The following is a 26,768-nucleotide window of genomic DNA, read 5'->3' on the forward strand; positions in this document are numbered from 1 at the left end:
ATTTTAAATAGTTGTTCATAAAACTGAACCACTGAAATAATTGGAATCGGGAATCGGAAAATCTAAAATTTTCATATTGGTGCATTCCTATTTAAAATTGATAAATTTGACCCAAACAAAACCCAAGGGTTAAGTATAATTATATAAACCAGCTGTAAAAGTTTGAAATTGTCAGCTAGTTGTCATTCATTTGGTTTTGGACAGGTCTAACGACACTGTAATGTTATGGTATACTGATAATGCTAGTGCTACCAATCCTAAAACCACCTCCTCCTCTTTTTCTTTCTCCTTCAAGTTCTCTTTCTTCTTCCACAATATGGCCTACTTAAGTGTTAGTCTAAGTTGCTGTTTTGGTGATCGAGCAGTGATAGAGCAGGTAGAGTGAACCATGAGACACAAAACCACATTGAGGTATGTTCTCTCAGGTGGTGTTGGTATGAAGATTTTAAACCCTGCAGTATACTCTTTTAAACCCTATCTGAATACTGCTTATCTGTACATGATCGGTTTCTGTGTCTCTGGCAGTAACTGTTTAAATTGTGTAATTTGTTTTGTGTCTATAGGTGCACATCCTCCCCTCTAACAGATGCCTACAGGAATTTGTCGTTTTCAAACATATCCTCTCCGGATTTGAAACTCTGGAGGCAGGTTTGAGTGTGTCTTTTCTTGAAAACGCAGACTTGCATACACATCTTCCCAGCCTTCCCCTGAGTCCTGAAGGTTACACCATGGCCATGTTTCGACTCTTGGCTGTGCGAAGTTGCTCCAAGCCAGCCAGGCAGCTCCATAGTTGGCTAGCAAACCAGGACCAGGTACTTGAGCTGCTTCGTGTGTGCTCTGTTGAGGACCAGGTGTTTGATGTGGTCAGCAAGAACAAGACTAAGCTGTCGATCAGTCATGTGGCATATGCTCTGGACTTGTTGTGGAAGTTCCAAAAGGAGAAGCCTCAGATACTGCGTACAGTGGAGTTCATCAGGAGTCACCCACAGTTCATCACTCTCCGTGTGCTGGCTGAAAACAAGATTACTCTCATGGATGACATGACTGTAGTGGACGTGCTCTACAATGTCCTTCGGTATGGCAGGAAAATAACCGAGCATCTTCAGTGGGGTAACTGAAGTGTTGCCTCAATGTGTGTGCTTTGAAAGACAGTTTGGAATTACGTTATCTCATTCATTGTCTTTAACTGCAATAATGATTCCTTTGGTTGAATTTCATGCGATGAAGAATAGTTACCTATTTGTTCTCCCCAAGGCTCAATGTTGAACCTCACGACACTCTTGTCCAGCAGCTAGTCGCTGAGGCATGGCTTAGGTTACACAGGTGAGCCCTGGCTTATAAAAACTATTTTTTTTAATTGCACAGAATCTGTATTTCAGAGTCATTTGTGTGTATATTTTTTGTACTGTAAGCCTTTATCCTCTTTCCTTTTTTAAATGCAGCCTCCAGATGCCAGCACTGTCTAAGTTTGCCATTTGCTTAAATGATCAGCATCTTCAGCACAGTCCACTTATGGGCCAGATCACAGAGATTTTAAGTCAAAAAGTTGACACCATACAAGATGTGAGGTATGCATGAAAATGACAGCAAGCTGACAAATGTGGATATGTTCCTCTGAGGACAATATGCAAGATGGCAAACGTTTAAAATTGCTGATTGAATCAAGGTCAGTCCCTTTAACATTTTTGTCTGTTTAATCCCTTGGTTATTTATTTAGGGTCCTTTCCACCTTGATGATAAGTGTGTCTGCTCTGGTGTCACCACAACTGCGTGATGCCCTTGTCAAGAGGGCAGACACCCTCCTTGATGCTTCGGGCTCCTCTCAATTCAACAGCCCCAGGAGGGTGGTCCAGTTCCTACGCAACGTCAAGCACATTTGCCGCCCACTGCTGGAGAAGTGCAATTCCATTTTTCTGCACAATGTGTCCCATCTGGATGCTGAGAACATCAGTATCATTCTAGGGCTGTACCAGTCCCTGCAGTTTAACAACTCTGACTTCCGCTTGGCCGCCAAGCAGAGGCTGATTAAGCTGGTAGACTGCTGCACCGATCCAGTGTCCTTCACCAAGCTCTTTGCTGCTCTTGGACCAATGGCTAAACAGGAGGCCAGAGAGGGGTAAATAGTTTTTTTTCTCTATTTAAAAAACAAAACAAAAAAAACAATGCTGTGTCTTAAAGGGGTAGTTCACCCAAAAATGAAATTAAGGTACATTTCCCCTTATCCAGAGAACTATATCCATCCAGATAATTTCACTGATATGAAATTCACTGAAAACTGAGTTTTCTAGATGTAACTCGTGCTGGGAAATAATTTAATGTCATCTGGACATGCAATCACCTTTACATTTAAGTGTTTTATAAAATGTCATAATGAATATAGACATGTATTTATTGTTATTTTGATGTAATCCAAGGGTCAGGGATGTTATTACCTCAAAAAGCCAAATTTTGTTATTTATTTCTAGAAATAAAGAATTGTACAATTTGCAAGGCTGTCATACTTGTAGAAAACGAAATATAGCTGTATATCAAAGCTCACTCCAGTTGTGGGAAGAGGGGCTTTGTATGCCTGCTTACAGCTATTCTCAAGGGTGTGAATGTGGGAGTGGGATGGGGAGCTATTTCAGTGACAGTGGTAGAAGGCAGTCTGTTTGAACTGAGTTTTATCAGAAAAGTAATTGTTTTTCTGCCAAGATTTATCGTAGTACTATGTTCTTTGTCATGGACGGCAGACCTAATCCAAGTATCTTTCATACCAACTTTGGTCTGTATTGTTTAGTTTTTTGTTGTTGTTGTGGACAATCTTATTTGTCACACCAAGTGAAGCTGCTCAACCCCACACAAATAAAAAAGTAAAAAGGAAAAGAAAAAAGAAAAGAAACTACAGTAACCAAAACACACAAAAATGAGGCAAAAATAGTAAATACATTAAATGGCAATAAACCCTCCTTCCCCCAAACCTAGTGAGGAGTGAAATAATAGGTAGACAATACAGACAATCAGACAAATCAACTAAAAGGTAAAGTGGCATCAACCAGACAAACAGCTCGACAAACATACAGTTAGATTACATTGGGTACAGGGGACATTAGATAAATTTTTGGAAAAAATAATAAAACCTTACAAAATTGGGAAATATGTTTAAGAAAGTGAAGGCAGAACATTAGGATAATGAATAGTGATTATGAACAGTTAATAATAACAGTAATAACAATGATAATAATGGCAGAAAAAATAAATAAATGATAAATATTAGTGGTTTATAGGAAAAAAAAACTAAATTATTGTTATCTTAACTGGTGTTGTTATGTGGACTTGTGAATCTAACTATAGTTAGTGATTGCTTGTGTATGTGCTTTTTTGTGTATGAATGTGTGCATGAGTGTGTGCATCTGTGTGTGGTCAGGCAGGGTAGTGGCATTAATTCACTGGCAAACTTGTATGGGTAAGTTACTTCGGTAAGGTGCCCAAGTTGTTTTGAAATTTTTAATTCGTTTTTTCAAGGACTGTCATTTTTTACGGTGATATGTGGTCTTCAAGAAAATCTAGCCATTGTCTGGGCTGAGGCCTGAATATAACCCTGCGTTCACACAGCGAGCAACTCAGTTGATGGGTTGCTCAAGTATACAAGGCTGAGGGAGGGGCCGGGGCGTCCCGTTGTATCTGCTTAGTGGTCTACATATTGTAGCTACATATTGTTGAAGAGAAATAACGGCATTATCAAAAACGACGTACTGTGTATTTGCCATAAAACCACATATCATCCACTTCAGTTTTTGTGGTTATGTCAGGACACTGAAAAATATTTGTTACTGCTATCACACTAGCCATGTATCTCTCCATCTCACTCACTAGTTAGCCACCTAGCTAGCGACCTCTCTATCCCTCTCATTAGCTAGCTAGTGATCTCTCCACTTTTCTCTCTCACTAGTTAACGATCTCTCTATTTCTCCAACTAGCTCGCTAGCAAGCAAGTTAAAACTGCCATCCAAGTGTCATTATTTTAGAAACTTGTCCCTTGTACTCTTAAAAAAAAAAAAAAAAAAAAAAAAAACCTAATGATAAGTTGTTCCTCCAATTTTCCTCACTGAGCAATAATTCACAAAATGGTATTATTTCAGTTGGAGTAATTGGAAGCCCTAAATTCTGTTTGGCTGCAGACTGGTAGTTTCCCAGTTGCTCGGGTTGCTGGATGTTACAATCAGCCCCTGGCCAGTCGCAACATAAACGAGAATCACGCAAAATAGTCGCAATTCAAAAATATCTTTAATTAAAGAACACTACAAAAGAACAAAAATGTGCAGTGTAGCCAGACTGCAGGTTGTCCTCTGAATGGAGAGAGAGAGAGAGAGAGCATCAGCCAGAGGGCCCCTTAAGTAGGACCCCTTCCAGGTGACACCAATTTCCTATTAGGAAGGCAATCAAAACAAATGTTGCAACACCACAAGCAGCCACTAGGGCACAAGGTCAGGGAACCATAACACCCCCACCACCAAATGGTGACACCAGTCGCCACCAAAACAGTCACAAATCACAGGCAAAATATATAATACACTATTATACAACTAAACATACATATACAGGGACTCAGACCCTACTACTACCCACCAACCAGTGCCCACTCACCGACCCGTATCTCCATCCCAACACGTCCAACGACCCCGGCGCCTGGGAAAGTTGAAACAGAAGGGAGAAGCAAGGCATAGAGAGCGACCAGGAGATGGAGAGAGGACAAGAGACCCAAAAAGAGGGAGTCGCCCTACACCCTCGACAACGCATCAGCTAGAACGTTGTCTTTATCACGGTCAAAAAGCTCCCGTATAGGACCCAAATGTGTGGACCACGAGGAGCTAAAAACCACCACATCATCCAGATATGCCTCACAGTTGGAAAGACCAGACAAAACGTAGTTAATAAGACGCTGGAAGGTTGCAGGCGCATTTCTCATGCCAAATGGCATTACCTTGTACTGGAGGAAAGAGTCCAGCGTAACAAATGCAGATATCTCTCTAGTGTGAGCGGACAATGGAACCTGCCAGTAGCCTTTCAGAAGATCGAATTTACTGACAAATCTGGCAGATCCCACCCTATCGACACAATCGTCCATTCGCGGTAGGGGATAGCAATCAGGTTTAGTGACCGAATTAATCCTTCGATAATCTGTACAGAAACGATACGATCCATCCGGTTTGTTTACTAACAAACATGGAGAACTCCATGGACTTGAGCTCGGTTCAGCAATATCATGTGACAACATATAATCAACCTCCTTTTTCAAGAGCTCACGCTTCAAGGGGTTGACCCGATACGCATGTTGCTTAATGGGGAGTGCAGAACCTACATCAATGTCTTGCTCCATGAGAGATGTACAACTGGGCACATCAGGAAAAAGAGAAGGGTAAGACTGAACTAGAGCGACAATGTCAGCCTTCTCAGCACCTGACAGGTGAGGGAGATGATCAGGAAAAGAGGAAAACATCTCAGAATTCTGTAAGCGACTATCACACACCGAGATGGAGCAGTCACACCCTCCTCGTTCTCCTCCCAGAGTGAGGTCAATGCAACATTCCTACCCTGGGAATGAACAGTCACATCCCCAACACTCCTCTCCAGGAGTGGAGACGAGGCAACAGTCAGCCCTGGGAAGGTGAAGGAAGGCGAAGGTAAATGTGGGAGCACAGCGGAGAGTGATACAGGCTTTGCAGTAGGTCCCCTCCCATGGTAGGGCTTTAACATGTTGACGTGACACAGTTGCGTAGGCCGTCGCCTATCAGGGGTGATGATAACATAGTCACGTTCAGATACCCTACGTTCCACCACGTATGGACCACTGTACCGTGCCTGCAGAGCAGAACCAGCAATGGGCAGCAGAACCAACACCTCATCACCGGGGGCGAACTTCCGGACCTGGGCTTTACGGTCAAACCAGTGTTTCATTTTCCCCTGAGCAACTTCTAGGTTCTGCTTGGCCAAGTCACTGGCTCGGTGTAATTGAGAGCGAAATTTGCTGACGTACTCCAACAAATTATGCTGAGGAGTTTCCTTAAGCCACTGGTCCCTCAACTGAACCCTAAAGACTCCTGCTCTACCTCTCTGGATGCAAAAACCAACCAGGGAATGCCCTCTTCCCAATCCTTCCTGAGCTCCAAACAGTAAGTACGAAGCATAGTCTTAAGGGTTTGGTGAAACCTTTCTAAGGCCCCCTGGCTCTCAGCATGATAAGCACTGGAGACTGATGCTTGATTTGGAGCTGTTGAAGGACTTGGGCAAAAACACGTGACATGAAGTTGGTTCCCTGGTCGCTTTGAATGACCCTAGGGAGGCCGAAAACAGAGAAGAACTTGATTAATGCTTTTATGACTGCTTTTGCAGTTATCTTCCGCAGAAGGACAGCCTCTGGGAAGCGAGTAGCAGCACACATGATTGTTAATAAGTACTGATGGCCCCCTTTTGACCGTGGAAGAGGCCCAACACAATCCAGAATTATATGCTCAAAGGGCTCTCCAACTACTGGGATTAGGTAAAGGGGTGCAGGAGGAATGGTCTGGTTAGGTTTCCCGGTAACCTGACCGACATGACACGTTTTACAGAATTTCACCACATCCCGCTTTAAGCCGGGCCAAAAGAAATGCCGAAGGATGCGATTGTATGTTTTATTAATCCCTAGATGTCCGGCCAAACCATCGTGAGCCACACTCAAAACCTCGTTTCTGTAGTTAGATGGAATTACTATCTGAGAAATTACCTTCCACCCATCAGGAACATCATGCGGCCTCCATGTCCTCATCAACACTCCATCCCTAAGGAAATATCCTTGGGGCACAGCATCAATCTCCTGATCAGGAGACACCGACTCAAACAGAGACACAAGGGTTGGATCAGCCTTCTGAGCAGAGATTAATTGTGCTCGAGATAGTGGCATGTCACAAATGGTGGTTTTCACAGTATCACCCTTCTCTGGAACAAGGTCTTTAGATGTCTTGACTGTAGAGAGACAGACTGTGAGTCAGACATTTCAGGGTGCCCAAAAAACGTGTCACAAAGGTCGTAAAAACCCTCGTCCTGCAAGTCACTAGCATCACGTTGCTTTGCCATAGCACGAGTGACAGCACATGTAGGGAAAACATCAGGATATTTCTGTTCCAACTCATCTGGACCCTCACACACCAATGGCACAGAGACAACTTCAGGTGGAGTGTCAGATTGTCTCCAAACGTTTCCACCTGCCAGATCATTCCCCAAAATAAATGTAACACCAGGCACGGGGAGGAACGGTCGCACTCCCACTACGACACTGCCAGTCACTAGGTCAGAAATTAAATCAACGCGATGTAAGGGCACGTCAACAAAGCCCATCTCAAGCCCTAAAATTAAAACACTAGTGCCAGTGGAGGTCTGTTCAGACAGGGGTAAAACTCCTTCTAATAAGAAGGACTGAGCAGCGCCTGTGTCTCTGAGGATACAGACTGGTGCATTTCCACCCTGCCCAGGTATTGACACAGAGCCATTCATGAGAAATGGTGTGTAATCCATTTGAGTACTGGAGCATTTGGATGGTGAGACATGGAATTCAGGTTCAGCAACGTCACAAGAAGTCAAAGAAGCTACCAGGCCAACAGATTTAGCACCCTGCTGTTTTTTTCTGAGACTAAAGCAATTGGAGATCCTATGTCCTGTCTTTTTGCAGTAAAAACAGACTCCATCAGGATATTTACCCACAGGGCTAGACTTATCAGCCAGTGGCACAGATGGCACAGGGCCAGTGGAAGTGGGCTTTACGGAACGAAAACCCCCTTGATGTCTGTCTTTGCCCTCATTACGATGTTTTTCCCCAAACACAATCTTATGGGTTAACACAAATTCATCAGCAAGGACGGCAGCTTCTGACATGTTGGTTACTTTTTGTTCATTGAGATAAGTGGTAATGGCCTCAGGTAGACCATTCTTAAACTCCTCCAGAACCATCATCTCACGGAGTTGTTCCCTAGTCTCAACCTTCTGAGATCGACACCACCTATCAAACAACTGCCCCTTCTCCCTTGCAAACTCCACATAAGTGTGTTTATCCTGCTTAGCATAGCGTCTGAACTTCTGTCGGTATGCTTCAGGTACCAGTTCATATGTACGCAAGATGGCAGCCCGGACTAAATCATAATCAGCACTGTCTTCAAATGATAACGTTGAATATGCCTCTTGGGCCTTACCAGTAAGGACACATTGCAGCAACAAAGTCCATACATCCTTCGGCCACTTTAAAGGGGTGGCCACTCTCTCAAAATGAGAAAAGTACCCCTCTACCTCTTTTTTCTGAAAACGGAGGAACCATACGAATATGCCTACCTACCTCAAATGCAACAGGAAAGGTAGTCTTCTTGCCTTCAATATCTAACCTCTTCATCTCCAAATCTGCCTCTTTTGCTGCTAATTCTAGCCTTTTCATTTCCAATTCCCAATCAAGTAATTGTAATTTCAAAGTAACCTCAGACTCGGTGAGTCGCGAGGGGGACTCCTGTTTAGCTCTAAGCACCCTCATGTCAGTTAGAATTGCCTTCAAAGTGTTAACAACGTTGGCTCCAAGTCGTTTATCACTACTAGAAATCTCAATTTTGTAATATTCTGCAATTTTAAACAGCTGCTCTTTAGTAAATTCCTCTAGCAGGTCCTCAGAGGGATCATCAAAAAACGTCTGAATGTCAACAGTAGACAGCTTAAGATATAATCCAAACAAATGCAGTCAAGAATCCTAGAACACAATCAGAACCACTCACCTAAGAAAACTCTAACGCATCAAGAGGCTAAAAAATAGAATTGGAACAGTGCCCCAGCACCACAACAGCAGTAATAGTGTAGCAATCAACACTAAACTACCAATACCACAGGTTACACAAAAGGCTATAGGAAGGCAAAACAAGTACTGTTATCCTAATCAAAGTACCAAAGCACAAGAAAAATGCGTTACAGTACAATATCAACAGTATCACAACAAGTAGCCTAACCATTCAGCTTTACAGCTACAGCACAAAACGCAAGCGCAGGGACAACCGCACACAAACAACCACTATGAAGCAGCCAATATCAAGGCATCGATGTAAAAATATTACAAAATTTTACAAGCTTACAAAGTAGTTACAAGCGATGCACAAAATTGCTACACTAGCATTATGTGACTAGCGCTACGAATACAACCATTACATAATGGTAGCACCAATAACACTCAGTTGACTCAACCTACCACCGCACCACGCAAACGCGGAGAACTTTAATATCAAAACTGTGCTCAAGCGAGATACAAACTAGAGAGAATACATACCGGATCAGCAGATCCCGGACGAGCCCCCAATTATGTTACGATCAGCCCCTGGCCAGTCGCAACATAAACGAGATCACTCAAAAATAGTCGCAATTCCAAAATATCTTTAATTAAAGAACACTACAAAAGAACAAAAATGCACAGTGTAGCCAGACTGCAGGTTGTCCTCTGAATGGAGAGAGAGAGAGAGAGCATCAGCCAGAGGGCCCCTTAAGTAGGACCCCTTCCAGGTGACACCAATTTCCTATTAGGAAGACAATCAAAACAAATGTTGCAACACCACAAGCAGCCACTAGGGCACAAGGTCAGGGAACCATAACACTGGAGGTCGCTCAGAAATAGAGAATTAATCGACTTTCAGCAACTGGTCAACCAAGTTTCTTGCTGTGTGAACATGGGATTAGTGTCTGGGGTGTTGAGGGAGCAATGTGTGCAGAAATCTGTGTCAGCGAAGCCCATTTTGAACATTGTATTTACTGAATCTTATTGGATGAGCTCATTTGTGTAATCTGGGTCCAGAAGTTTATCAGTGGTGAATAATAGATGCTTTTCCCATTGATTGATGGGGAGTGGAAAATTCTAGAAATAATTTTGTATAACTGTGATAGCTGTCTTTTTGAATCTGTTATGGAGATAATTTGTTGTAGGAGTAGAGGTGGCAGAAGGCTATTATTGGTAGTATTTATTTCTGATTTTAGGGAATTAATAATGTAGATATTGTTCTTTATCGATGCAATACTTCTGCACCAGGTCTTGAAAGCTGAGTGAAGTGCATTTTGAAAGATGTGATGTACAGATGGGTGACTAAAGAAACAAGCAAATCCGCGATAGCTGCGACCGCACACGCGCATGCATCGATGTGTGCATGCATCCATGCACTCACACAAACCTTCCCACAAAATTTTGTGCAAATCTGTGAATCCATTCGGGAGTTATGCACCTTTTTGTGGTAGGCCACGCCCATCGCCACGCCCCCTCACACACCCTCACACAAACACGTGACCTCTTCTTTGGCTCATGACCAAAATTTCCACAAAAAATTGTGCAAATCTGTGAATCCATTCGGGAGTTATGCACATTTTTGTAATAGGCTACGGCCATCGCCACGCCCCCTCTTCGTCATTCGGCCTGAAAGTTACTCAGCTGTACCTTCCGGTCATGACCAACGTCCATGCCAAATTTCAGCCTCCTGGGGCGAAAACTGTGGCCGCTGTGGGGTGGAACACTTTTTGTGTACCGACCGACCAACGGACAGAGCTAGAGAGCTGCCGGTTGCAGCTAAAAACAACATAGTGTTTTGGTAAGGTATTGGGCAAGCTGCTGGAACAGCTTTAATGTGCCCTGTCATAGATTCAAGAAGTCTCTGGAACTCCATTCTTCCAAAAGATATTCCCTCATTTTGTTTTTTGATGATTGTGGCGGAGAGCGCTGTCTAACACGCCGGTTCAAAATCTCCCATAGGTGTTCAGTTTGGTTGAGATCTAGACTTTGAATGCCATAGCATATGATTCACATCGTTTTCATACTCATCAAAGCATTCAGTGACCCCTCCTGCCCACTTAGCAAGAATATGGTGAAGGATGACTCATCATATGACTCCTATGGTTTTTGCACCACTGAACTCTCAAATGTGTATTCGTCTTTGTAATGAAGAGTTTCTGCTCTGAAACCCTGCTATAATATCCTTCTGTGTAGTTGTGGATGGTCTGTTATTGCTGACAGTCTGATCACGTTCTGCGTTGACATTCTCAGTCACCTGAAGAAGAGTTGCTCTTCTGTTTTTCCTTGCACAAGCACGGTCATCGAATGTGTGCCTTCGACCACAATTTTCTACCCTATTTACTGACATCTTTCCCATAGATCTAAATGCAGATGTCACTTTATTCACTGTTCCTATTGAAGCACTTGCCAGTTGACCCGTCTTTGAGACTGAAGCTCCAACAGTCTGTGCCCCAATAATGAACCGTCTTTCAAAAGGATGAATATGGTTGCTGGATATACTAGGTGTCGCTGATTTACTTTTAAGAAAATAGTCAATTGAGGAAGATTGGTTTCACTGAGGATTTCCCTGACCTGACAGATTAATATAATTTATATAGTTAAAATAATTTAACTTTAGAGGAGATTATTTAATCACTGATAATGTATTGATTGTAAATATTTGTTATCACAGCTTGGAGAGTGCTGCGCTGTTATTAGCTGATAAGCTGAATGGCCAGCAGGTCCTTGCTGTAGCAGAGACTCTGGAGGAGATTCAGAGTAAGAACCTGCAGCTGATCAATAAGTAAGTCGATTAATCTCACTACTTAAACTCACTCTCCTTGTTCTAAGGTCTTTGGCTCACACACCCTTATGTGTTCTCTTTCTAGGATTGGGTCAATAATCTTTAAGAACCTGGACATGTACACGCCTATGGAGGTAGCCAGGATCACACAGGCCCTGATTTGTTTGCACTACCAGAATCCAGAGATGTTCACCAAGCTGAGGAACATAATGATGTGGTGAGTGGAGTCAATTCACAAGGCACAGGCTCACAAAAATTATGAACCCAGACCCTGATGACAGCCAAAGTAGGAAACCTCAGATTTTGAAGTGTGTTACTCCATCTGCTCCGTTTGAAAAGGTGTTCTGCCTTTTATGGAAGTTCTGACGAGGCATCTTGCTGGCCATTTGACTGGAACACTATTAGAATGTATTTCTCTGTTGTGTCAAGTTAATGTATTTTATCATGTTGAGTGTTTATGGTCTTTTTCACTGTTGGGTTATCATTAATATCTGTTTTGTTGTCATGGGTCTGACATTGTACTGCTGCTGGGATCACAGTCACCTGCAGGTCAGCGTCTTCCCCTATGAAGTGACTACGCTGATACGGGTTCTGTCTCTGTTGCCCTGCTCGCGGCTAGATGAGACTGTTATATCACGGGTGGATGCTGTGCTGTCCCAATGCAACCTGAGTGACCTCAACACTTTCACAATGGCTATCGCCAAGTGGATGCGCAACGACCCCTCTTGCCGCCACAGCACGCCCAGTGTGTATGTCCGACTGCTTCAGACTCTAAATTGTTGTGGGCTGGAGCGTCTGCGTAAGGCCGACCACCTGGACCTCTTGCTGGAGGAGCTGAAGTACATGTCGGGGGAGTGGTTTGAGGAGATGCTGCTGGAGGAAACTATGGCTGCCCTCCAAAGGCTACTCTGGCAGGTCTCCTGGACCAATGTGCCTGAGCTGACCCTCTTTTTGACCAAGACCAACTACTTGTGCATGCCAGTCCTGGACCACATCGCTGCTGTTGTCATGGAGAACATCCACAAGGTACCATGAATAGTGAGGCAGTGGTGGGTAATTGGCTTGTTTTTGTTTTATGCTGTAAGATCACCATAAGCAGGGGTTTGGTTTACTGTTGCAGTCAATTTTCAGGCTATAGAGTGGAGGTCGTTTGGGATCTCAAGCCTTTTCAGATGGATCATGGAGCAAATGCCGTGTTCTCACGTTCCTACAAACCACATCATGGGGGTAATCCTCCAGGACTCAGGAAAAACCATTCAAACTCACAGTGAAACAATTAAGAATCATTAATTGATAAGCCGGCCTACTTTTTGAGACATAACCAACATTTTCTAATAGGTCACCTTCAACTCACTGAAGGTGGGCCTAATTTTGTTTGCAGACAGTAGAAATGAGTGTCCTCAGCTCTGAATATCTGACCATTTTGGCTCTAAGACAACTTTTATATAATCATCCCATTGCTACTTACACAATGCCTACTGGTTACCTGTTGGCATCGTTGAGAGTTGCACTGATCCTCTAATTGGCAGTAACTGTACTGGTTTTACTGAAACTCACATACGTCTGGGTCTGTGACTGAAATGTTTACTTGCTTCGGACAAACCATCTCCTGTTAATGTTAGTTTCTTATTTTATCTCTAAAGACAGTTAGGTTGTGTCCCTCAAAGGCATGTTTTCATATGTTATGTAAATGGAATGATTTTCCCATAGTGTGCTCATGATTTCTCTGCAGATGCACTATTCAGCAACATATGCCACCCTGCTCCCCTTCACAATGCTGAACTATGATCCCCCAAGTGGAGATGAGTTCTTCAATACATGCATTCAACACTTCTCTCCTCACCTGAGTAAGTGTTCTTTAATATGAATTAAAATCAGTATAGCTGCTTCAGAAAAATGGTCAGTAGCTCATTGAACTGTTCCTAGAGCAGTTGTCATTGAACATGCACATTTAATTTTACATTAAGTTAATTTTGAGCTTTAAGTATTTTAAATCATCACTAAGCCTACCAAGCTCTGCTCTATTATTTTTCCCACCGACAGAAGCTTCCCCTTGTTTATGTCAGATCGTGATTGCTGTTTTTAATGGAAGGCCATATGTGACCAAATTAAATTAATTAATTAATTAATTAATTAATTAATTAATTATTAATAATGACATAAATAAGCAATGAAATAGCAATGAATTAAATATATTTAATTAATTTTATGCTTCCTATTTCATGATGTTTTTATTGCTATATGCACATTTATTTGAAGACATTTATTTCCACTCTTATTTATTTCATCGAGTTTTATTTCTACACGTATGTACTTCAAGGCATATTTATTTTCACTCGTATTTATTTAATTGCATATTTATAGCAAAAAGACTCAGCCTGTCAGTCAACATGGAAGGGGCGGGGCCAGCTATGATCATCCAGGCAGTGCGAGAATAGTCCATGTCCCCACAATGCGGGAAAATGAACTGTCGTGCTCCGTAGGGTTAGTAATTGCACTCAGAGGGTTTACAAGATTATAAAAATGTTGAAGTTGTTGTGTGGTGAGCTGTACAAATAACGAAGCCAAGGATACCAATTTAAATTTTTATGCCCTTCCATGCGAATAGACTGAGCCAATGTGGAGTAAAAAGTGGATTCATACTCGTAGATGTGACCCAGTGAGCACAAGCTTGAATCTGGATGGAATCTAGACATCTAGTGGAAATTGAGGTTGAGAGATGTTTTGACATAAATAGACTAGGTTAGCTCCAATTTAGCTCAGGTTTTTTTTTTTTTTTTTTTTAACTTTATTGCCATTAACACACATTAACAGGCAATTAACGTTGCAAAACAAAGTCACCTTGAAGTTGGGCTTCACTTGACATACATGCACATATAGATTAAATAACACTGTAAGGGATAGACCACACATACTTCCACCTATATATATACCTACAAAAATGCTACATCACTAAGGTATAACTGATGTCCATCTCTTTTTAAAAATAGGCAGTTTTAGTTGTAGCTGGGCAGTCATGTGTTCCATCATGTAAACATGTCTGACTTTTTGTAACCATTGAACAATTGTGGGAGGGTTAAGCTTCATCCAGTTAATAGTAATAATTTTTTTTGCAACCATCAACAAAATATGCAGTATATAACACTAATCTGTGGTAAACAGATGTTCAGGCGATACTTCCAATAAGAACAATAGTGGGTCCAGGGGAATGTCCATTTCCAGAATTTTCTCCATTTCTTCTTTGACATTTTTCCAAAATGCCTGTATTTTTGGGCAGTCCCAACATATATGAGCATGGTCTCCGACCATACCACAGTTTCTCCAGCATTTAGTAGATTTGTTTTTAAAGACACTAACTGTCAGTAGGGTCCTAAAGAACCTCATTTTAACCTTCCAATCAGATTCTTTCCATAGCTGGCTCCCAACCCCCCTGTGACAGCCAGAACGTAGGTTTTCCCAGTCGTCATCGTCCACTATTGTATTCAGCTCCAGTTCCTATTGTCCTTTGATATGTAGAGTGTTATCTGACGAGTCATTACATTACATTACATTTATTTGGCAGATGCTTTTATCCAAAGCAACGTACAAAAAGTGCATTTCATGGTCATAGACAACTACTAAACACAGGTTCAATAAGATACAATACTGATTTTGTACAGCTATTTCTAGCCAAGAACACAGTTTAGTTCACACAGTGAACACTATTCTGACCTAACCTCTGCAAAGCCAACTAGGCAGAAGAATAAGCTACAGTATTAGGACAAATACAAATTACCAAAAAGTGCTGGGATGGGGCAACATGTAACAAGTGTCATAGAAGGGGGGGTGGGGGGGTGGGGGGGGGGGGTGGATTTAGAGTGAAATGTGCAGCGTGGTGGTAGTTAGTCTAGGTATAGTCTGAAGAGATGAGTCTTCAGACCACGGCAGAAGATGGGTAATGAGGGGGTGGTTCGGAGAGGGACGGGGAGTTCGTTCCACCACTGGGGAGCTAGGGTGGAGAAGCTCTGTGATCCCTTTGGTCGGGTGGGAGGGGTTACAAGGCGCCCTGCTGCCGAAGAGCGGAGTGGTCGAGCAGGCACATAGGATCGAATCATGTCCTGCAAGTAGATGGGGGCTGTCCTGTTGGCTGCAGTGTAGGCAAGGGTCAGGGCTTTGAACCGGATCTTGGCAGCGACCGGTAGCCAGTGGAGTAATCGCAGCAGAGGAGTGACGTGGGAGAATTTGGGAAGGTTGTAGATGAGTCGGGCAGCGGCATTCTGAATCATCTGTAGTGGCTATATGGCACAAGCTGGCAGGCTTGCAAGGAGAAAGTTGCAGTAATCAAGGCGAGAGGTCACCGTAGCCTGGACGAGCAGCTGGGTAGAGTGCGTCGTCAGGTATGGTCGAATCCTTCTGATGTTGTACAGAAGGAATCCAGAAGGTGTCCAGCATTAGCTTTTTGTACATATGGGATATTTGTTTTTTTGTTGATGCGGGGTGTTCAAACAGATGTATAAAATGGGTTTCTATATTAGTTGGTTTTCTTTTAATATTATCCCAGTCTATATTTTTTGTGATATAGTGTCTAATTTGTAAATATCTATATAGGTCACTTGAGGGTAAGGCAAACTTATCTTGGAGTTGTTAAAAAGATTTAAATATATTCCCATCAAACAATTGGTTAATTGTATTCAGCCCACTCTCAGCCCATCTTTTATAAGCATTATCACACATGGATGGGAGAAACTCCCTTTACTTGTTTTTGGTCCAGACCTTGAGTGTGTGTTTGATCCATATATTATTTATAAAAATTTTTTTACGAGACTGACGACTAAGAAATGGAAGAGTAGATAGTGATATTCCTGGTAGGGAATTTTGTTCAATAGAAACCCATCCAGTCTCTAAATCCTTGACACTCCAGGCCACCACTGCTCGGAGCTGGGCCACCCAGTAGTAAAATTTTAAGTTGGGTAAACCCAGACCTCCTTTCTCTTTTGTTGACATCAATAATTTTAACCGGATTCTTGGTCTCCTGTTTTGCCAGATAAATGTTGATATTTGTTTTTCTAACAACTTAAATGTCGATTTTGGTACTAGGACAGGAAAGGATTGAAATAAGAAAAGTATTCTTGGTAGAATATTCATTCTCACTGACTCTGTCCTGCCAAAAAGTGACAGGGGCAGCACATCCCATCTGTTTAGGTCCTTTTTAATTTCTTCAATCAATTTGTTGTAATTTGAGGAGAATAATTGTGTAGTTTTAGGTGTAAGAACAACACCAAGATATCCGAATCCTTGCTTGGGTCTTCTGAAAGAGACCAGGTCATCTAATTGGGAAGGCCAGTCCCTGACTATCATCATGGCTTCAGATTTGTTTGTATTGACCTTATACCCTGACACTGCACTATACTCATTAAGGCCATGTAGGAGGGCGGGGACAGAGGTAATGGGGTTTTCTAAGAATTATAATGTCATCTGCGAATAGTGCTAATTTATGTTGATCATTTCCTTCATCAGCTATTCCCTGTATGAGGGGATTAGTTCTTATTAATTCAGCCAGTGATTCAATGCTGAGTGTGAACTAGGAGGGTGATAAAGCGTCTCCCTGGCGTGTACCATGTCCCAGTGGGAAAAATTCTGAGCAATGTCCATTTACCCTAACTCTAGATCTAGTGTTTTTGTAAAACATTTTAATCCACTTAACAAACGTATTGTTAAAGCCCATATAGCTGAGAGTCTGTTCTAAAAAGGTCCAATCGTCAATGCTTCTCAGCTTAGATGCTGAGAATGCATTTGATAGGGTTTATCAAATGCCTTCTCAGCATCTAACCTGAGAAGCATTGACGGGGTGTCCCTCCTGATTGCAATTGATTGTAAGTTCAAGGCTCTTCTGACATTGTCAGCTCCCTGTCGGTTATTAATAAACCCTGTCTGATCTGGCTTTACAAGTTTATTGATATGTTTTTGTATTCTATTTGCTACAATGGAGGTCCTGTCTACACAGAGGAGGCTGATTGGGCGATAAGACATGCATTGAGTTGGGTCTTTATTGTCTATGTATAACACTTATTACTGCCTCTGACCATGACCCAGGCGGATTCCCCTCTGGGCATAGGGCATAGTTATAGACTCTGCATAAAGCTGGGGTTAACTCATTTACAAATATTTTATAATATTCTCCAGGGAAGCCATCTACCCCTGGAGATTTATTATTTTTAAGTTTGAGAATACTTTCTTTGATTTTTTTTTTTTTTTAATAGGAGACGTCATTATATTGGCCTCATCTGCTGTTAATCTAGTCAGATTAATTGAATTAAAAAAGGATTCAATCTTTTCTTTTTTATGAGGCTCATCTTACTCTTTATACAACTTTCTGTAATAAGTAGCAAATGCCTCTGCAATATCTTTTGGTTGGGTTAACATCTGGTCACTATTTGGGTATTTTATCTTGTGTTCTACTCTGTTGGATTGGGCTTTACGCAGCTGGAAAGCCAGCAAGCGGCTTGCTCTGTTACCCATTTCGTAGTATGTCCTATTTATGAATCGCAGTGCTCCCTCTGCTTTGTAAGTTAACAGATCATCTAATTTTTGTCTATTTTCTTTTAATAGGCCCAATATTTTCTGATTTTTTGATTGTTGATGCTCTGTCTCTAATCTCTTAATTTCCCTTTCTAATTCAACTTGTTGGGCTAGCCTTTGCTTTTTTAATCTTGAAGAAATAGCAAAAATATCATCACTACTTTCCCCCCTTCCAGAGAATAGAGGGGGAAACGGTGTCATTATCATTAGAGGTAATATATTCTGTTAAATCTTTACGCATTTTTTTTTGGATGGCTTCGTCATTTAACAATGAGACATTAAGTCTCCAATATTTAAACTGTTTACTTAGTCCTATTTTTATCTTTAAGGTGACAGGGGTGTGCTCTGATATAGTAATTGGTTCTATATCACACTCAGTAGTCCTGTAGATGTCTGTTCCAGATAACAAAAACATATCCAACCTAGAGTAACTGCCATGCACCTGCGACATCAAAGTAAAGTCCTTTTCTCTTGGGTGTAAGTGGCGCCAAATATCCACCAAGCCCAGTTCACCCATCATTGCCAGAAGGGTAGTAGATTTTTTGGATAGAGAGCCTACTTCCACTGGGAGCCTATTTGTCTCAGAACACAATTGAAGTCTCCACCTATCAAAATAGTACCCTCTGCTTTGTCTGCTAATAAAGATGCTATGTTCTTAAAGAAATCTGTACAGTCTTTGTTTGGGGCGTATAGATTGAGCATTGTTATTTTAGTACCTCCAATAGTCCCTGTTACCATCACATATCTACCCTCTTTTTCATCAATTGTTTTTTCAAGGTTGAAGTAGACTGATTTATTTAACGGGATGGCGACTCCCCTTTTCCTCCCATTTCTAAAAGAAGCACTATATACCTGATCCACCCATTCTCTTTTTAGTTTTAAGTATTCTTTTTCTGACAAATGGGTCTCCTGGATCATTGCTATAGAGCAATGTAGTTTTTTAAGTTGACTAAAAAAAATTTTTTCTCTTAATTGGACTGCTTATACCCTTAACATTATAACTAATACAATTTAGACTGTCCATGTATTATTGTTTTAAACTTAGTTAGTATACTCCCATCTCGGTTTTTTGTAACACCTCCATTTTTCTAGTTTTTATTGAAATTTACGCAGTTGTCTCAATGTACTCTGAAATTAAATCATAGAACACATAAACAATTGGAGATTGAAAAAAGAATCATGGAACCGTACTGTTTAACACAATTAAGTATAAATTTTCAACTCATCAAAGTAGCCACCTTTTGCAGATACAACAGCTGAACACACTCGTGGCATTCTTTCTACAATGGAAGTCAAATATTGTTCAGAAAGTTCTTCCCAACACTGTTGCAGAAGTTCCCACAAATGTGTTGCACTTGTAGGTTGCTTTGATTTCACCCTTCTGTCCAGTTCATCCCAAACCAGCTCGATGGGGTTTAAGTCTGGAGACTGTGCTCGCAATTCCATGATTTGAAGCCTACCGTCTTGTTCTTTTCTTGTAAGGTAGTTCTGAAATAGCCTGGAGTCATGGTTTTGGTCATTATATTGCTGTAGGATGAACCCCTGACCAACTAGGCGTAGACCAGAGGGTATTGCATGGCGCTGCAAAATGCTGTGGTAGCCCTTTTGGTTCAGGGTGCCAGTCACTCTGTGCAAGTCGTGGACTCTGAACCCAGCAAAAGAGCCCCATACCATCACGATTCCTCCTCCATGTTTGGCAGTTGGTGTCATACACTGAGGAACCATTCTTTCACCTACTCGACGGTGTACAAAAACCGTGCGTGATGAATCAAATTTTACATTTTGATTCATCGGTCCATAAAACCTTCTTCCACTCTTCAGTAGTCCACTGCTGGTGCTTCATGGCCTAGGCAAGCCTCTTTTTCTTATTTTGCCATTTTAGCAATGGCTTTTGTACTTCCATTCGACTTTCCAAACCTGCAGCTCAAAGTCTTCTCTTTACAGTTGAAACTGAGACTTGCTTACTTCGACCACTGTTAAGCTGTGCTTGAAGCTGTTGTCCTGTGAGCCGCCTACCACGCAAGCTGTTGACTCTAAGAAACTTGTCTTCTGATTCTGTTGTAGCTTTGGGTCTGCCGGACCTCTTCCTGTCAGTTTCCTCCAGTTTCCAAGTGTCTTTTGATGGTGTAAGAAACTGAACTCACTGACACGTTGGCTTTCTTTGCAATTTCTCTAAAGGAAAGACCTACACTTTTAAGGGTTGTAATGGTCTGTCATTCTTCCTTTGTTAATTGCCTTTTTCTCACCATTATGATAGCAATATACTACTTCCTGCAGTGCAGTATTGTCCAAATAATGCTTCAGAGGGTGTAGTAACACAGACTGTTCCAACACTGATTTTATACAGACAGAGGGTTTGTAAGTAATCAACAAAAGTTGGGACACCTGTAGGAATTGTTTGCATCAACTTTCAAGGCTTAATTTACTTCCATTGCTGCAGAAAAGCTATGAGTTGTTAACCCATTACTTGTTCCCTAAAAAGGCTTTTTTTTATATAACTCTGAAATTTACATTATTCTTCAGTTTCGGGTAACGTAAACGTTTTTTTTAAACCTCTGGCAGTTTACCACTTACCTTAGCACCATTTCAGGTCATTTACTAGACTTGAACTGCTTAAATTTCAGTAAAACTTGAAAAATGGGGGCGTTCTAAAACTTTTGACCGGTAGTGTATACACTCACCGGCCGCTTTATTAGGTACACCTTGCTAGTACCGGGTTGGACCCCCTTTTGCCTTCTTAAGCCTGATTTATACTTCTGCGTTGAATCTACGTAGAGCCTACGCCGTAGCCTACGCAAGTGGCCTACGCCGTTGTGAGCACTTATACTTGTGCGCTGGTCTGTCTGCGTCCCTCTGCAATACACTGCCAAAACCTAGTTGGAAATGTGTAGGAGGAAATGCGGTGCTACCAAGCGGACCAATCACAGTTGTTGCAGTCTGCGTCGCCGCAACGTGTAGTTACATTTCTGGGGAGGTGCACGTCAGGCTACGGTGTAGGGAATGCGGCTACCCCGTACCTACGGCGTAGATTCAACGCAGAAGTATAAATCAGGCTTTAATTCTTCGTGGCATAGATTCAGCAAGGTGCTGGAAACATTCCTCAGAGATTTTGGTCCATATTGACACGATAGCATCATGCAGTTGCTGCATATTTGTCGGCTGCACATCCATGATACGAATCTCCCATTCCACCACATCCCAAAGGTGCTTTATTGGATTGAGATCTGGTGACTGTGGAGGCCATTTGAGTACAGTGAACTCATTGTCATGTTCAAGAAACCAGTTTGAGATGATTTGAGCTTTGTGACATGACGCGTTATGCTGCTGGAAGTAGCCATTAGAAGATGTGTACACTGTGGTCATAAAGGGATGGACATGGTCATCAACAATACTCAGGTAGGCTGTGGCGTTTAAACGATGCTCAGTTGGTACTAAGGGGCCCAAAGTGTGCCAAGAAAATATCCCCATCTGAATGTCGCAGCAGAAATCGAGACTCATCAGACCAGGCAACGTTTTTCCAATCTTCTATTGTCCAATTTTGGTGAGCCTGTGCGAATTTTAGCCTCACTTTCCTGTTCTTACCTGACGTGAGTGGCACCCGGTGTGGTCTTCTGCTGCTGTAGCCCATCTGCTTCAAGTTTTGACGTGGTGTGCGTTCAGAGATGCTCTTCTGCATACCTCATTAGTAACGAGTGGTTATTTGAGTTACTGCTGCCTTTCTATCAGCTCAAACCAGTCTGGCCATTCTCCTCTGACCTCTGCCATCAACAAGGCATTTTCGCCCAGATATTTTTTCTTTTTCGGACCATTCTCTGTAAACCCTAGAGATGGTTGTGCGTGAAAATCCCAGTAGATCAGCAGCTTCTGAAATACTCAAACCAGCCCGTCTGGCACCAACAACCATGCCACGTTCAAAGTCACTTAAATCACCTTTCTTCCTCATTCTGATGCTTGGTTTGAACTTCAGTAGATCGTCTTGACCATGTCTACATGCCTAAATGCATTGAGTTACTGCCACGTGATTGGCTGATTAGATATTTACGTTATTGAGCAGTTGAACAGGTGTACCTAATGAAGTGGCCGGTGAGTGTATATGAAAAAAGAAACACATGAACACAAGCTTGTAACAAACTTTATTTCTGTGATTTCTATGCAGTTTTACAATGACTTATCATACCAGTTAAAGATCTACTGGAACTTCATTTTACGAGTCTGGAACTTAATTGGAACTATTCACTATCTGCTTACTCATACAAATGACTGTGTAATGAGAGCAGACTAGTACATGTATTGTTGGGCAGTTGATGGCATTATATATTATATTATTATATTACATTATATATTACATTATATATTATAGTTTATGTTTAACCCTTTTAGGCGCCTGTCCTTGTCTCCCCCCTTTGTCTTTCCTCTCACGTGGAGCTGTTAACACTTGGAATGTTGGAACCTGATTCTAGCCCTAATTTCCCCAAAAAGAATCTGCGTGAGGCTCTGCAAAGCATCTGTTTTCTAACACCCATACACCAGACTTGAACCGGATAAATCTCTTGGATGTAAGCAAACATTGACACAAATTGAGATCTGGCACCAGGAGACTCTTATCAGATAAAACAGTAACCAGACCACAATTGGGTTGCCTTCTCATTGCCATAGTGGATCAACAGTGCCACCTTTTTGTGGACCCTCTCGTTGACACTATGAAATGGCTTAAGGGATTTACTAATCATTTAAATAACTTAACATAATACTTATTTTCATCATATTTCACATTACTGCTAGCTCCTGAGTGGCGCCAAGCTGGTGTGTGTTTGGCTAGTATCACATCCAGTTATCAATGAACACAGGCATAAGAAGAGCAATCCTAACTAGCCATTCTTGGTATGCTCGCATTCAGCATTTTTCAACATACAGTGGTAGCTAGTAGCTAGCTAGTATGGATTCAGAAAGAAGCAATAACATAAATTTCAATATTCTACTTCATAAGTGGGGGGGGGGGGTAGGAAGTAATCTGAGCAACCAACGGGGACAAGACAAACCCACAAGCTTAAAAAAGGTATAAAGGTAGCTCAAGCTAGTTACTGGTGCTTTTGGTCCTTTTTGTTCCTTTTGCTGTTGAGTTTTATTTTTCTTCGTCTTCTGATCTTGTGATTCCATTAGAGAGCTGCGATTTTCTCTTTTTTTGTCGCACGTTGCCCCCATTCAGTCTCGTCTTTTTCACTTTATTATCAGTAGCCTACTAATTTCCCGGTGAGCAGTCTTTCTCTATTGACTCTATACGCCGCTCCTATTCCCTCCAGACTCACTGTTTTATTTTTGATGTTTGGAGTGTTGGGCAGAGAAAATACCCTCCTTTGAATAACCAGGCACGACATGGTGTATTATAAGAAATAGAATTTATTTCTTCAGAAAGAGTCTGGTACTTACACACAACAAGGTGGATAAGGCTGAACTGAAGAAAGCAGTTTTATAAGCAAAAATGTTTTAACAATAAGCATAGAGTAAGATTTAACAAAGGAAGTGATTGGCTGTGTCTATACTAACATGAAATACTACATAAGCACCTGGTGGCCGCTTAGTCTAAACAGGTTTTGAATCAGAAATAATTGTTTAGTCTTTAATCTATCAGTTGTGTCAGATTGATAAATTGGGTGGGTTGATCATTAATTGCAATTTGTTTAAGAATTAATTTATGCTCGCTCTAGATTTAATTATCATGAATATAACCATTTAGGGATTACTGCCCTGTGGGCGGCTCAACGCTCTGAATATTGAACCCAGAGCAGCCGCAGTTCACCCTTATCAACCGTAACACTGAATTTATATTCGAGTGGAATTTTCCCCCGATATATATATTTATAGATATGAATTCAAATACCTCTATTCGACTTGGCTAGTGGATCATTCCGTCAGCGTGAGAGAGAAACCACAACTCAGCGTTTACCAATACAGTAATTTAATATGAAATGAAGCAGCAGCAATCAACAGTGAAGTTACACAATAAAACACAAACCTAATACGACACACAATATATGAAAGCATATAACTAGGGTAACACAAGAAGGACAGATGGTACTATTCTAGATCTAAACACAATATGATTATAGATGGTTCTCACACACAGGCGGTTAAGGTAATATAACACAATCTGTTAAAGTATTAAAATATTAAAAGCTAAGACAGTGCGGACAAGACATACAGTATACTTAAACACAAGGGGATCTAGGCACGTAGAGTTAGTAGGTGACAGGGAGGCGCGCATGTGAGGGGATAGAGAATACAGAAACACCAACTTGGCTATATGACATTTGTTTAAGTTTAATATTCTGCTTAATATGACCTATTGTTTAAGTGGTAAAACATATACTCATAGTTTTTTCTTGGCTTTTAAAAGTAACCTTGTTTCTATAGTAGTATACAGTAATTAATTTAGTTTGGGAAGTGAGCAGTGGCAATGATTGGGGGCTTGGGGTGGATGGGTAGGAGGAGGTTCTACTGAAAAAGAATCGAATAAAATTTAAAAAACGGAAGAAATGAACGTGAACTAGTTCATATTTGGGACTGTGAACTTCGTTCAAAATTCAAAATTGTGAACTATGAACGTGAACTAGTTCATTTTAATGTGTGAACTGAACTTTGAGCTTGCTCTTGTGAAGTGTGAACTTGCACAACACTGTATGTATACAGATTTTAAGCCCCCCGGTGTTATCAATAACCTTTGATTCCTGAGTTATGGGCGTCTGGCATGAGAGATCTAGAGATCCAGAGGGGAAGTAGTAGATAAGGTTGTAATGTTGGAATTAACAGATACAGGCTCGTTTGGGAGTTTACAAAGGGATATGGTGTTTTATGTCCTCAGAGAGAGAAAAGGGGAAAAAGAGAGAACAGAAAAAAGAAAGGAATTCTTTTTTATTTTATTTTATTTTAGTTGTCCTACAGTTGCTTTCGGAGTCCTGGGCAGCATGGTGTCATAGCCAGTTCCACCCTGGCAGGATGGCAGGGGGAGCATAAGGAGGAAGGCCAAGCTCACCAGTTTAGAAATGCACGAAACAGGGAGAAAAACACGCGCACGTGCACAGACACACTTATCGGCTATAGGCTTATAGAGGGTATGCATTTACGTCACTTTCCCACAGGAATACGCCCACCCAGTCAGACTGAGTGGCAAAACATGCTGCGACATGGCTGCCTTTAGTAGGGGAAACTGCAAAACCACGAGTAAAACAAACAATTATCTGCTTAAATTAAAGGCATTTGGACTCGAAAGTGATCCTTAAAACTTACCAAAGAACCAGTGGTCCATGGACATTCAACAAGAAATCAGAGCTATCTTTTTACACACTGCCGAAAGCTAAAGAAAAGGGAAGCAAATGGATCGCTGAAATTTTCAGAAACAACTGGAATCCAGGCACTGAAACATGGATTTGTGGTTGTCATTTTGTGTCAGGTATGTTGGATTTTTGGATAAAATCATACTTTCATTTATATGCTTGGCTAGCTAACAATATCTAAAAATCCCCCCTTTGTTTGTAGAACACAAGGCTCATCATCATGGATGTTTTTTAATAAATGCTGACAAAAACTTTAGTTACACAGAATATAAATGAAAGATGCTAAATATTTAATTGATGAGTAGTCAATCCAGTACATAACTTAAGGTATGATTTTACCCAAAAATCCAACATACCTGGCTGACACAAAATGACAACCGCAAATCCACGTTTCGGTGCCTGGATTCCAGTTGTTTCTGCGAATTGCAGCAATCCTTTTGCTTCTCTTTTCTTTAGCTTTTGGCAGTCTGTAAAAAGATAGCTCCAATTTCTTGTTGAATATATTTGTACAGTCAATCGCACAACAGCGCTTTCCCATTTAGATGTTTTTTTGTTTTCGCGGCATTCAAGCTGAATGCTAACGCTGCCAATCAGTAGTCTTTCTGCCACTCAGTGGGTGTAACCGCAGTGACTTCCACTTACTGTGACTTCACGTGCATACCCTCTATAGGCTATATTTCAAACTTGTGGTTGTCCTTGGGAGGTTTGGTGCCTGGTGACAGAGGGGCCTTGCTGCAAGGTTTAGTGTTGCACACAATTCTAGTTATGCTAGAGAAAACTGTCCTCCCTTCAGGAGCCTTACAGCTTCAGAGCGCCCTTTTAATCTGCAATTTAAAATGAGCGTGTCGGGAATCGTCCTGCTAGCGAAAGATCCTCCTCTCCTTTCCACCCCCCTCTCTGGTTTCCTGTATGTTCTGGGTTTCCATATGTAACTAACTGAACAGTTCAACCTGTGCAATAGAGTGACTCCTAGAGAAGCATGCCACCAATTGTTTAACCACAAGCCAATGACTCATGTTCCATCCCTTTTTTCCCCTTTCTGTCATCCTTATGTCTTGCAAATGCTATTATCTTGGCACAAAATGAAAAAAATGAACTTGTTTTTTTAGATGGCAATATATGTGTATATATATATATATATGTGTGTGTGTTATGCTATGCATGTCCTGGATCAAAAACTCCTTGACCACAAATGTGCAAAATCTAAGGGTGATATGAAGAACTACTAAAGATCTGAAGCAAAAAGTAAGCAGTGTACCCTAGTGTCCCTTGGTGTCTTCAGATC

The 26,768-nt window shown here is 41.5% G+C and overlaps 1 protein-coding gene across 3 annotated transcripts in view; it reads left to right on the top strand.

Annotated features, from left to right (window-relative positions):
• The window catches only part of fastkd1 (FAST kinase domains 1), a 118,159-nt gene that overhangs the window by 21,960 nt on the left and 69,431 nt on the right, over positions 1–26,768 (top strand). For all 3 annotated transcript variants that reach the window (XM_035410006.1, XM_035410007.1, XM_035410008.1), the window contains exons 2-9: positions 564–1,075; positions 1,255–1,323; positions 1,443–1,568; positions 1,718–2,116; positions 11,484–11,594; positions 11,680–11,811; positions 12,134–12,620; positions 13,327–13,441. In XM_035410006.1, coding sequence (XP_035265897.1) covers positions 729–1,075; positions 1,255–1,323; positions 1,443–1,568; positions 1,718–2,116; positions 11,484–11,594; positions 11,680–11,811; positions 12,134–12,620; positions 13,327–13,441 — 1,786 coding nt within the window. In that variant the 5' untranslated portion in view covers positions 564–728. The remainder of the gene's footprint in view (positions 1–563; positions 1,076–1,254; positions 1,324–1,442; positions 1,569–1,717; positions 2,117–11,483; positions 11,595–11,679; positions 11,812–12,133; positions 12,621–13,326; positions 13,442–26,768) is intronic.

This window comes from Anguilla anguilla, chromosome 3 (assembly GCF_013347855.1).
Source record: "Anguilla anguilla isolate fAngAng1 chromosome 3, fAngAng1.pri, whole genome shotgun sequence".
Taxonomy (NCBI): Eukaryota; Metazoa; Chordata; class Actinopteri; order Anguilliformes; family Anguillidae; genus Anguilla; species Anguilla anguilla.